Here is a 14,274-nt window from a genome sequence, read left to right as displayed (position 1 = left end):
TATATATACATCTAAAAATTTCGGTTGTTTTTTCCATAAAGAAAAGTTAAAATTTGAAAAAAATAGAGCTGCTAGGATCACTTCTGGCATATTATTGAAGCAAACGAATAACCAGGTTGTATTATCATTTTTAACCCGTGCCAGAAACTGTTTACATCTGGTAGCCGAAGTATATAGAATTTATATAATTTTTGTATATTAACATACAAAATGTATATATATACAAAATTTATACATTTTTTCGGCTATTATTTTTACAGCGGCTATATAGTGTCATTTTCTCATTGAAAATTGGCACAGAAGAGGATATTTTCAAGGCCAAAATATTAGAAGACATTATCCAAAAATGAAGGAAATTAAAGTGATAATTTGCGTTAAAGGAGAGGAAACGTTTTGCTTCAGAGCAGAAGATTTGCTTCATAAATCAGAGTTAGGTAACACCGTTATTTTTTGAACACATTGTGTCATTGAGACTAATGCAAGCCTATCAAACGACCCCTAAATGTGCTCCACTTTAGCATACTTAAGGGACTAAATAAGCTTAGGGTTATATTTGAGGGACCAAAATAGACTTACCTTCAAAGATAAGGGACAATATTGGCCAAAAACTCTAAAATTGAATCCAATTAAGAATAAAGTAAGATATAGGATTAGTGTTTCTTTGTGACTATGGGTGTGCCGATTTACAATTGATTCAACAGCCTTTTCGGCTACCTAAATTTTCACCTTATTGGTGAAAATTTGATTCCCGCCTATAATCCTCTCCCCATTTCAAAAAAGAGAAAAGCAAAAAGCAAAAAACCGTGACAACATCTGTTGCTGTCTTTGATTATATTTCCGCTATTCAAGAATCAAAAGAATTACTCTATAGTTTGCAAGAATAGAATCAAATGCCACAAATAAATATGTTTTCTTTTTAAATACAAAATGTGCATGAATACATACTAATAGTGTTCGAGTTAAAGGCACTAGGACACCAGCGTCCATTGCCGAAAAAAGTGGATCCGCTCCTGATCTAGAAGAGAAACAACTTATACATTCTCTAATTAATTAATTACGTCGAAACAAAGAAGAAGAAAACGAAGAAGAAGATACACACTGCATAGGGACGAATATAGAGAAGAATAGCACTAATACAATTAAGTCATTGCTTAGTTTGCCATATAGACCTGGCTCGAACAACCTCTGCTCGATCCTCTTCCATGCGAATCAGATGTGTGCATTCCATATCTGAACTAATTCCATCATTTTCACTAGCTGCTGTTGCTATTTCTCTCATTGTTGTCATAGATTGCAGCACATTTGACAAGCGACATTCCCGTCGATACTCTAATGTTAAGCTCATTAGGTTGTATTCTTCTAATACATTTATAGGCACACTCTGCAGACAACAATTGTTGTAGTTTCGTTCAATAACAGAGTAATAGAATTTTACATCAGTTTACTTATCCGTACAGGTAATCATTCATAACAAGTGATATCAGTACCACGAAATATAAATGAAGTAACCTACTACAACCAGTGGCCAAGTCAGGAATTTTTCCAAGGGTATTCATATACTTGAAAGAAGTAAAAAAATCTCCGACAAAAGGTGTTCAAAATATGTTTATACCTCTAAAACTTAATATTTTACCTATATACGCAGTGTAATTTTCCAATGAAGGGTGATCAATTCACCACCCTGCTGGCTACGACATGAAATATACTGATAGTGCAAAAGAAATGGACAGTGTATATAAGGTATATCCTACAGGATATTTGGATATACGTTTAAAACTGTAACAGCCTAGTGAAAGGATTTTACCTCCAATATCCATCCAATATATTTGACATTGTTCACATGTTGATTTGCATCCATGTCACTCCATCGTGGCTAAAATCAAAATCAGACATGACTTGTTAAGATTATGCAGCTAGTTATATCAAACATCTTTTTCTTTGGGGAATATGATTTTAATTTCTTACAGCTAAGCCAGAACTGATAATTTCGGCCGTTTCATCGTTGAGTTTCTCAATCTTTTCAGAATCAGTTTGTTCAGTAGGAATTGCGCATCTGTTGGTGTAGAAAGGTTGAACTTCTGCTTTGACCTGCTCAGGGATTTTTGATAACCTTCTTGTTTCTCTGTTCATTATCACCCATGTGCTGCAAAATACCACATATATAGTGTATCTTTTTTAATACTCATCATTTTAAAAAGAAAAAAAAAAAAAAAAGACAGCCCGGTGCATGAAGCATCCAACGTTCACGCAGCGCCCGGTAATGGCGGCAATCCAAGGGGTGTGATATAAACAGCCTACCATGATGCAAGTATTTTTGGCCGATTTTACGGCTCGAACCCGTAACTTATAGTTTGACAAGTATTTATATACCTGGTTGCTTTTGTGATGATGTTGCGAGTGTTGGAGTCACGAATGATCCAGTCCCTCCTCATTCCATTTTTACCTGCTGCATCTACCCATGTATCTATTTCTACCACATCTCCCCTGTGGTGAAAAATTGCTACCTTTATCTTATAATGAAAATATGAAGAATGGAAAGATTGAAAAAAGAGGAATACCAGGAGCTATATTGTTCAACTTGGATCTGTATGCGAGTGACCACCCATATGAGTTTCCTAAGACTCATTTCTCGGGTTGCCCCAAATCCATTACCACCCACCCCTGAGCTTGCCACATGATTTAGAGCTGTCTCCTGCAGTATATTGTGACATTTTCAACATGAATTCTTCCATGAGTATTTAGCCAAAATAAATTCAGCACCCAAAGGCCAAAGATGTGGTTTAAGTTTAATGAAATGGGCGAAAACCATAACAGATTTAGGGTAAGTGGCGAATCCAAGAATTTATATGAGGAGATTCAAAAAGACGCTACAATGTCACACTTAGGATTTGACCCGTGATCAAAAGCAATCTTCGAACCCTTTTGTCACTAAAATTATAACTTTTCCTTATATCAAGGGGATTCAATAATTAATATATAACAAAAAAACTCGTTTTTGCTCTGTTTACACAATGTAACTTTTCATCGAAGGGGGTTCAATTGAACATCCTTATTACTATCTAGCTCCGCTCCCGATTGGGGTTCACATTCCATTATAGAAGATATAATTAGGGGTTTCTTCCCACCACCCTGAACCTATGTGAAGTGACTTACCTGATTATGTTCTAGTAGGACGTAACATGCACCTAATGAAATAATAATCAAAGGTCGTACAAGTTGCCTCGACGCCACGATGAAAAAGAATTCAAAAAAATAAATAAATTTAAAAAGAAGATAGGACCAACCTGGAGGAGATTCATGATAGTTTCCATGGTAGCAGTCTTATCAGGTCCAATTTCATAAGACCTAATTACAAAGGATTGTCTATACACAAACCTATTATCCACAAAATTCCCTAGAAGATAGTATGAATTATTTGATGATTCTTCTGTTTTCTCAACTACTACATTATTATCATTGCCTCTTTGCCCTAAATATGGATACTCCTCAACATGCACACCATTTATTTTCTTCCCATTAATTGTGTGTTGATTCCTAGAACTGCTCTTACTCGCATTTGCCACCTTCAAAATCTTTCTCCCATTACCTTTGCTAGGATTTAAAAATCCAAATTTCAAATTCTGAATACCAGCCAACCCTTCATTCTCCTGCTCTATTTTTGACAAATTATTCGTATAATGCAAGCTAATACCTTTGATCATCAATGCCATTTTACGTTATTCTTCGTTCTAACGTTAGTCCTACAATATCATTCGTCTTCTAATAGAAACAATAAATAACACACATAAATTAATCTTGGGTAGGTAACCTAGGTATAACAACTTAGCTGGAAAGTATTAACATGAATGCGAAAGTGAGAGGTATTGAATAAAAGGAAAAGGAAAGAATGAGTTGTTTAATTAATTAAGGCTTGTTAATTATATGTAATTAAAGAGGGAGATATGTAGAGGAAAAGAAGGAAGGGGAAGGGGATTTTGCAGCTCAACCACCTGTTTTGAGTAGACAAGAAAAATTGGAGAGTTTAATTTCTCCATCACAAGCTTAGAGAAAAAGTAGTGGGTCTTCCCTTTGTGGTTTGCTTAAATTATGCTATCCCTTTGGATTTTCAAGTACAAGGATAATGGTTACAGAAGGAATCGTATCTTGTTTGGCCAAACTTCAAAAATTAGTTTAAGTTGAGAAGTATTTCTTCTCAAAGGTATTTTTGAATTTAGTGAGAAGCAGTTTGTGTTTGACTAATTAATTTGAAAAGTACTTCTGAGCAGCAATTAGTGTTTGGCCAAACTTTTAAATAGTATTTCTAAGTGTATTTTTCTCAAAGGTGATTTTAAAAAAAAAATGCAACTTTTTTCTGCTTCTCCAAAACTGATTCTTCTTCTACTCAAAAGCAATTTTTTTTTTTCAAAAGCTTGGCCAAAGACTTTAACTTTGGAAAAAAAACACTTTATTTGAACAATTTTTTTTTTTATTTTTTTTTATAAAAAAAGTGCTTTTGACTTTAAAGAAGCTCTGCCAAACAGACTAATAATTACATTAAAATTAAATAGCTATTATTCTAATTGGCCTAGAATTATCCCTTATCAATAAGTGTATTAGGCGAACTAGGAGTTTATTATTTGGACTAAACGATAAACATGATCTAATACTCTTCATTGGCTACATAAAAGGGAAACCTTGACTCAAATTTATGCCTCATTTCAAATTTTAAGAAAATGAGTCACTTTTTGTTACAAATTAAAAAGAAATAGGAGAGTGAAGGAACACGTTAAACTAAACACATCAGATTAGCGCGTAAATCGTAAAACGAGAATTTAAAACGGAAGACGGATGAACCACGACTGGAATCACTGGTCGGTGGTGGCTATCACGTTGTGACGGAGCAACTTCCAATATCATAGTCTAAACCCTAGTCTAACGTTAGGATAAGACTAGGCGTAGGAAAATACTGCGTATTCCGTATGTCTAGAAGTACACCATATGTGTACTTATATAGGGATAGCTAGGGTAACAATAATTACTAAAATTACTGGGCTTTACCCTAGTGGGCCCTAAGAGCAGGGTGGACTCTATTTCCTACATCTCCCACTCACACATAATGGGGGTGCTTATCTAGTCTGAGAAACATATTCTCCTCTCATCTCCTCAATCATTCATATAGGGAAGTGATCATGCGACCGGCATACTGTGAGAGCTAAACGCTATACATCTGTTAGGAGTATATTGCGCCTCTCGTCGAGTGCGAACCTGCAAGTAGATCATAAAGTATGTAGTACCCTAGATCATATGAATCATATTTGATATAATCATAAAATCTCATATATCATTATTTCTTGTATTCACAATCATAACTCATAAGTTATAATTGGTGCATCAGTGAATATAAATAAATGAGATTCCATCAATGATCTTCATCTTCTCACGATCCCCTTAACATTAGTATGACTACTTTTCTAGATATGCTCCGCTAGACCGTATCTGTGTTCATGGTCTTTTTGAAAACACACTAAAATAGCCAACATCACACTAAGTCTCAAGTATCTGATCGGAGTCTTTGAGGGTACAAAATCTTGAGCAATCATAAAAGCTCTGGGTTTCACACAACAATAAGTTGAGAACGGGCTTATGTTTACCCAATTTGTCGACATTAGCACAAATGGTATGAGACATGTGCTACAACATTTTCTCCTTTTCCCCAAGGAGCATATGTCTTTATCTCATAAAGAATGCTGTACATATGATATTTAGACACCATAAGTATCTAAATTTGAGTTTCTTGATCTACAAAATCATACTTAACTCACATCTGGCTCACAAAGTAGACTAGCTGAACATTTTTTACCCCAATGACCTTATGTCATTGTTTAAGCGACATTCTGATTTTAAGCGAATAGATCTCAAATTATCCTTATGATAATTTTACTTAAAATCATATCTCATCTCCTCACATCACTAAGATAAGGAGGCGGTTGCCTGTGTGAGAAGGCCAACCTCTTGTCTACCTGACATACTTATCAGAAAAAATAAAGAGTGCACATAACATTCAACAATAAAATATGTATGGATGTAAATCAACTTTATTGATAATCAAAGAACATCGGTTTTGTGAACGCGGAAAAATAAATAACAAAATAAAGTATCTCAGAGTCTACGCAAGCCTTGAGACCTAATGTGTCTCACAAATGCATCTCTAGAAAGGCTTTGTCAATGGATATGCTAACATATCTTTTGTTGACACATACTTCACATTCACCACCTTGCGTCTAACCATGTCTCTCGCATAGTTATACTTGATATCTATACGTTTGGTTTTACAATGAAACTTAGGGTCCTTGGTGGAGGATATTGCAGCCTCACTGTCGCAGTAGACTAATACTGGTTTGGTATTTTCAACGATATTCAACAAGTGTTCAAGAACTTTTTCAACTAAACAGCTTCTTGTGATTCTGATGCGAGAGCCACGTATTCGGCTTCCATCGTAGATAGTGATACACATGATTGTTTCTACTACTCCATGATATGGCGCCATCACTAAGTAAGAAAATATATCCTGAGGTAGATTTCCTCTCGTCTAGTCTCCTCCATGATCAACATCACTATATCCAAGCGCACAATCAGCAGTTCCCTTCAGATATCTCATGATCCTCTATACTGCTTGCCAATGTGCTGAACCTGGGTCGGTTTGATATCTATTTACCAAGCTAATTGCTCGACAGATATCATGTCTAGTGCATACCATAACATACATTAGACTTCCGACTGCGCTCATGTAAGGAACTTAGCTCATTCTTTCTGTCTCTTCAGGAGTCTTAGGATACATCTGACTTCCCAAGGCATGGCCTTTACTGATAGGAGTATTAACTAGGCTACTGTTTTGCATATTGAATCGTTCAAGAACTTTTCTAATGTAATTTTCTTGTGAGAGATATAATAAATTTTTTTGGATGATCTCTTGAGATCTTAAATCCAACAATATATGCAGCCCACCCATATCTTTCATCTCAAATTGAGATGATAACTATGACTTTATCTCGGTGATAAACTCCTTATCATTTCTAGCTATAACTATGTCATGTACATACAACGTTAAAATCACAAGCTTGTTCCTTAATCTTTTTGTATAAACACAACAGTCTTCATCCATCATGATAAAACCATTGGATACAACAACATTTTGAAAGCGTATATACCACTGCCTGGAAGATTGTTTGAGGCCATAAATAGACTTTAAAAGTCTACAAACCTTTCATGGGATTTTTCAATGAAATACTCAGGTTGTTCCATATAGATTTCTTCATCTAGTTCTCCATTGAGAAAGGCGGTCTTTACATCCATCTGATGTAATTCAAGATCCAAGCTTACAACAATATTAGAACCAGGCGAACAGAGGTAAATCGTATAATAGGCGAGAAAGTCTCTTCGTAGTCTATTCCTTTCTGCCGTGTATACTCTTTTGCCACCAGTCGAGCCTTATATTTCTCAAATGTTCCATCAGTCTTGAGCCTGATTTTGAGAACCCATTTGCTCTCAATGTTTTTGCGTCCTTCAGGGGAGGTCAACTAGTTCCAAAACTTTGTTGACTCTCGTAGACTCCAGTTCATCTTCCATTGCTTTTTTCCATTTATCCTTAGAAGGGCATGGGAGAGCATATTTTATATTTTTAGGCACATTTTCTTCTTGTAGGAACATCATAAATAGTTCGCACCTTCAACATCAAATCGTCGGCGGGGAATCTTTTTACGAGAACCACGTCTTATTTGTGATCATTGTTGTTCCCATTTGGATCAATGTTTCTCCCTGTCGGATCAAGAACATTCATCCCGCTCCCATTTGGAACAAGATTTGTGACCAACTCGCTCCCACTTGGAACAAGATCCATTTGTCACTTCCATTAAATGTGTAGGGATTACTTTCATTCGCATTTGATGATGAAGGAGGTCTTTGATGAGAAAATAATTTATCATCTGCTAAAATTCTCCCACTCGAATGAAGTGATCCTTGTACTTCTTGATCCAGTATCTCAAATAAGGTTAGGTCTTGACCTACCTCTCCATTCTTAGGGAACTCATCCTCTAAAAATGTAACATCTCGTTATTCAAACTCGGTTACACCCCCACTGTCTTGCTGGCCTATAAACTAATTAACAAATGTAATGTTAAAACAATTAACATTTCAAGCATGTTAAACAAATTAACAAATAAATTTAATGTTAAATAAATTAACATTTCAAGCATGTTAAACAAATTAACAAGCAAGCTTAATGTTAAACTAATTAACATTTCAAGCAATTGGGATAATAAAATTATTATAGTTTTCATAAAGGAATATAAATACTAAATTTATATTCTAAAAATTAAGTCCACATAATTAATTTTCAAAATTTGAAATTTATTAAAAAAAGTAAGAACTTAATTTTGAATTTTGTTTAGGCCATTAGTCCAAATAAAATTTGTAACGACCCGGCCGGTCGTTTCGAGAGTTATAGCCCCGTTCCCCCATTTCCTGCTTCTTTTGTGTTCTTCAGCTATATTATGATATACCAGGTTAGCTGATCCGGGTCCGGAGTGATTTCGGAGTGAATTGAGACACATAGTCTCTTAATTGAAAGCCTAAGTTGGAAAAGTTGATAGGATGTTGACTTATGTGTAAACGACCTCGGATTTGAATATGATGGTTCCATTAGCTCCGTTAGGTGATTTTGGACTTAGGAGCGCGTTCGGAATGTAATTTGGAGGTCTGTAGTAGAATTAAGCTTGAATTGGCGAAAGTTAGAATTTTGGCGATTTTGGCGGGTAGTGGAAATTTTGATACCGCGGACGGATTGGATTTCCGGAAGTTGGAGTAGGTATGTGGTGTCATTTTTGACTTGTGTGAAAAATTTGAGGTCAATTGGACGTGGTTTGGTAGGTTTCGGTGTCGTTTGTGGAACTCGAAAGTTTTGAAGTCCTTGAGGCTTGAATCCGGGTGTAATTTGGTGTTTTGATGTTTTTTTGAGTGATTCGAAGGTTCGACTAAGTTGGTATGATGTTATAGGACCTGTTGGTATGTTTGGTTGTGGTCTCGAGGGCCTCGGGGTGATTTTGGGTGGTTGACGGCTTGATTTGAGTTGAAGAATTGCAGTTGAAGTGCTGCTGCTACTAGTGTAGCTGCACCTGCGGAGTGGGAACCGCAGGTGCGAGCCCGCAGAAGTGAAGGAGGAGACGCAGAAGCAGCCAAGGACGAGCTGGGCAGAAGTCGCAGGTGCGAAGATTTTCCCTCACCTGCGAGGAGCACAGAAGCGGGCAGCTGGGTGCAGGAGCGAGAGGGAGACGCAGGTGCAATGGATTTCCGCATCTACGGTAGTCGCAGATGCGGTCATGTAGCTGCAGGAGCGGAGCCTGGAATTTTCAGTGGAATCAGCACCTGCGATGGAATTTCTGTAGGTGCGGCGTCGCAGATGCGATAGAGGGCCTGCAGGTGCGAAAAGTCTGGGCAGAAACTTAAAAGGCAAGGGTTCGCGATTTTGGTCTTATTTCCACAGTTGATACTCGGACTTATGCGATTTTGGAGGAGATTTTCGAGGGGATTATTGAGGTAAGCTTCCTGAACTCGTTTTGGATCATAAATCTTTTTTCCCCACTGATTTCCCCACCTAATTAGCAAGATTTCAAAGTGAAATTTGGGGGTTTAGGGCTTGAGAATTGGAGAGTGGATTTTGGGGATTTGGGTGACCAAATGAGGTCGGATTTTGATAGATTTAGTATGGTTGGACTCGTGAGTGAATGGGCTTTTGAGTTTTGTGACTTTTGTCGGATTTCGAGACGTGGGCTCTAGGGGCCGGGTTTGAGTCGATTTCGGATCTTGGCTGTAATTTGGTAGTTTTCTTGTGGAATTAATCCTTTTAGCCTATATTGATTGTAATGTATTACTTGTGGCTAGATTCGGGACATTTGGAGGCCGATTTGAGAGGCAAGGGCATTGCGGAGTAGGATTTTACTCGGTTCGAGGTAAGTAACGCTTTCAATCTTGGTTCTGAGGGTTTGAAACCCCAAATTATGTGTTATGTGATTTGTATTGAGGTGACGCACATGCCAAGTGATGGGAGTGCGGGTGTGCACCGTCAGAATTGTGACCTGGGTGATTCCATGGCACCGTTTAGTGACTCTATCCTATTGATATCCATGTTTTCATCATGTGATAAAGTAATTGAGCTGGAAATCATGCTAGATATCATGTTTGGGCTTTATGCCGGTATTGTTGGGACCCTTAGTGGTCGTTTCTTGCTGTCATGTCACTATTTTCACTGATATTCTGTACTCAGTCACGTTCATCATTTCTATATCATATCTCAGTCTCGGTTATTTACTGATTTATCATATCATTATTTCGGGTTTGTTTTCATGACATTGTGAGCCCGTGGGTGAGACTGGAGAGATTGATGACTGAGTGAGGCCGAGAGCCTGATTATGAGTGACAGTTATGGGATCGGGCTGCACGCCACAGCGGTTATATTGATGATTATGATAGCGCTAGGGCTGTAGGAGCCCCTCTAGAGTCTGTAACACACCCCCAGTGAGTGCGGATGATATTGTTGAGGGATGGATTTCCCTGGACATGGATCTTGTCCGAAGTACTTGATAGCTGGAGATGGATCTTCTCCACAGGGTTGGATTACCCTTTTGCTTGGTACTAGGTGACTTATAGTCTGTGTTGTATATGTTCCGGGATGGATCTTCCCTGGGCCGGATGGCCATATATAGTACCGAGTGGTTGAGCACTTGAGAGAAGGAGCACATGGTGCATTTCATACAGTATGTGCATTTGCATGTAGAGATAGTTGAGTTATTTACCTTACACTGTTCAGATCTGCATTTACTTTATTGCTTGAGCTGACTATTTAACTTGAAAGCATGCCTACATTTCTGCACATTTACTTCTATTATATCTGTTGCGATTGAGTTCGTCACTACCTTTCAGTCCAAAGTTTGGACTTGTTACTTACTGAGTTGGTGTACTCTCGTTACTCCCTGCACCTCGTGTGCAGATCCAGGCGACTCTGTTCACGGCGGTGGTTGCTGATTGAGGCTACTAAGGTAGCTGCACAGCGTTCGCAGGCCTTGGCTCTCCTTCTTTATTATTTGATGTATTTTCAGTTGTTTTCTTTAGACATCGTAGTGGATTGTATTCCGAATAGACGCTCATGTACTCAGTAACACCCAGATTCTGGGCTGCATTGTATCGTACTTTGGGATTTGTTATGTTTCCAAAAAGGTTTCTTTTATGTTAACTGCTTCTGTCATTATTTTAAGGTTATTTTATTGTATTGGATTATTGAGTTGAGGCTGGCCTAGTTCCACGATTGGCCTTTAGCCTTGGACTTGTAAATTAATAAACTAATTTATTTTAATAAAACTGGGCCTTAAACCCATTTTACTAGTGCTGCCAGCACTTTGTGAGCGCTACTTCCTTTTAAAAGAAATCCTTTCTTTATTTATTTATTTTAATCAGTAAAATAGTTGAAGCATTCTATAAGGTTTTTGAAAAGAGAAACATGTTTCTCTTCTTCCTTCCTACTTTGTCGTCGTCAGCCACTAGAGTACTAATCTCCATTTTTTTAAAATAAATTAGTAAATTAAATTAAGTAGAGAAAACCCTAGTCTTATTCTTCTATTTTATACTCAGCCGCCACGCATAAAGATTTCTTCTTCAGATTTCATTTTTTAATTAAACTTAAAAAAAAGTTGAAAGAACCTTGTTCCTTCTCTTTCACCATTGATATTTTTGTCTGTTTGACATTGGAGCACAAAACTCCTTTGTTCTACCACTAAAGAGAGAAATATAATTATTTTGGTGTATATTTTTCTCTCATATTCACTGTTACTATAGACATTCTTAGAGCACCAAACTCCAAAAAATATTATTTGTCTATGGTAGTAACTTTTCGGAAGCCATAACTTTTTCCGGCAGTGGTTCAATGGGAAGTCATAGCTTCTCATCAATGCTCTTTTGGAGACGTCTTTCCGTGGCAGAGACGGACGTCACAAGCTGCCACCGACCGTTAGCCTTCGACAATATTTACATATCGAATATACTTTAAAGGAAATCATTTTTCCCTTTTTTTAATCGATCAGCTTCAAATACAAAAAAGTGATTGACACCAGATTTAACGAAAATTTTGTAATGACCCGACCGATTGTTTTGAGCATTTGTACTTCGCTCGGTAGTTTATGGGCGTGAGTAGCTCCGTATGATGTATTATTACTTGAGTGAATCACCGATTTTGGTTTTTAGGTTATTAGAAATTGAATTGGAAGAATGATTCTCAACTAGGAAGCTTTAAATTGGAAGAGTTGACCAAGTTTGACTTTTTAGTATTTGACCTTGGATTGGAGTTTTGATGGTTCCATTAGCTCCGTTGAGTGATTTCGGACTTAGAAGCGTGTCTGGATTGTGATTTGGAGGTCCGTAGTTGAGTTTGGCTTGAAATAGCGAAAGTTGGATTTCTGGAAAGTTTGACCGGGCGTGGGCTTTTTTATATCGGGTCCGGATTGTGGTTCTGGGAATTGGAGTAGCTTCTTTATATCATTTGGGACTGCTTTGCAAAATTTAGGTTCATTCCGGGTTGGTTTTCTATGTTTCGGCATGAGTTATGGAAGTTGAAAAGTTCAAAGTTCATCAAGTTTGATTTGGGGTGCGATTTGTCGTTTTGTTGTTGTTATGGGTGATTTGAGGCCTCGAGTAGGTTCGTGTTGTATTTCGGGGCTTGTCGGTATATTCGGACGGAGTTCCGAGGGGCTCAGGTGAGGACCAGACGGATTTCGGATCATTTTGGCATTGTTGTATTGTGCTAATTTCTGGTGTCACAATCCTCATCGCGATCGCGATTAGCTGACCGCGTTTGCATAGAGTTGGGGCAAGTCTTCTTTGTGTTTGCGTATGAGGGATCGCGGCCGCGTAGGGTTGAGCTGGGAGCTGGAGCCGGATGCCTTCTTCATCGCGTTCGCGTAGTTGGAGCCGCATTCGTGAAGTTTTGATCCAGCTGTGAGTCGCGTTTGGTAGGAGTGTACCGCGAATGCGAAGTGTATTTTTGGTGGCATTATATTTTGTTCATCGTGAACGCGATGGATTTCCCGCATTCGCGTAAGAGGATGCATGGGTAAAAGTATAACGTACTCTATTTCGAGGGTTTTGGTCAGTTTTATATTTTTTGGAGCTATGGAGCTCGAATTAGGCGATTCTTGGAAAAATTTTCACCATGTAGATTGGGGTAAGTGTTCTTTACATTTTTTATTTTATATCATGAATCTATCTTCGTTTTAGGCATTTTATTGAGGGTTCGAAAAGAGAAAATTGGGGGTTTTAGCCTAAAGTTTCATAAAGTGAATTTTTGAGCTTTGAACATCGATTCGGAGTCGGATTTGAGTAAAACTAGTATGGTTGGACTTATAATTAATGGGTTGTCAGATTTGTGAGTTTTGTCGGGTTCTGAGGTGCGGGCCCGGGTTGGACTTTTTGGATGATTTGGGGCTTTTGATTAAAGATCCAATATTTATAGATGGGTTGTTTCCTTTGGCATTATTTGATGTATTTTAGTTGCTTTTGGCTAGTTTTGAGCCGTTCGGAGGTCGGTACGCGCGAGATGGCATTTTTGGAGCATCGCTTGGCTTGCTCGGTATTGGAATTGGCTTGTTTGAGGTAAGTAACTCTTCTAAACTTGGTGATGAGGGTATGAAACCCCGAATTACGTATGATGTGATTGGTGTTGAGGTGACGCACATGCTAGGTGACGAGCGTGCACTGTGTGAATTGTGACTCTGTTATTTCTGTGGTACTGTGTAGTTACCTGATCTTACCTGTAACTATGAAATTTTTACGTACTTGAGCTATTGAGTTGTGATGCATGTTAGAAACCATGTCTAGGCTGGATGCTTATCCTGTTGGGACCCACTGAGGTATTTCTACTGTTGAGTTATCTACTTTCATTGCATCACATACTCAGACATATGCATATCATATCTCAGTCTCTGTTATTATTTATTGATACATCATATCATTATTTTCGAGCTAGTTTCATGACATTGTGAGCCTGTGAGAGAGAGAGAGAGACTGGAGAGATTGATGACTGAGTGAGGCCGAGGACCTGATTATGAGTGACATTTATGGGATCGGGCTGCACACCTGATAAGTGGGGATTTTGACTACTTATTTGTGCCTTTTAGCTTTCATTTTAGTCTAAAAGTGTTTAATTGTGTTTCCGAAAACTGATGAAATATGCTTAATTGCAGGAGTATTAGAAAA

General features: G+C 37.9%; 1 protein-coding gene across 1 annotated transcript; it reads right to left on the bottom strand.

The window, feature by feature from the left end:
- Positions 1-891: 891 nt before the first annotated feature.
- Positions 892-3,932, bottom strand: LOC109237319 (palmitoyl-acyl carrier protein thioesterase, chloroplastic-like). Its single transcript, XM_019403613.1, has 6 exons — positions 3,285-3,932; positions 2,559-2,692; positions 2,371-2,484; positions 1,966-2,143; positions 1,805-1,873; positions 892-1,381 (listed from the first exon to the last, which is right to left on the bottom strand). Exons 1-6 carry the CDS (start codon positions 3,708-3,710, stop codon positions 1,145-1,147), a joined length of 1,158 nt encoding a protein of 385 aa, XP_019259158.1. The 5' UTR covers positions 3,711-3,932; the 3' UTR covers positions 892-1,144.
- Positions 3,933-14,274: the final 10,342 nt, after the last annotated feature.

Source organism: Nicotiana attenuata, unplaced genomic scaffold, assembly GCF_001879085.1.
Source record: "Nicotiana attenuata strain UT unplaced genomic scaffold, NIATTr2, whole genome shotgun sequence".
Classification (NCBI taxonomy): Eukaryota; Viridiplantae; Streptophyta; class Magnoliopsida; order Solanales; family Solanaceae; genus Nicotiana; species Nicotiana attenuata.
This window is presented reverse-complemented; position numbering and strand designations above follow the sequence as displayed.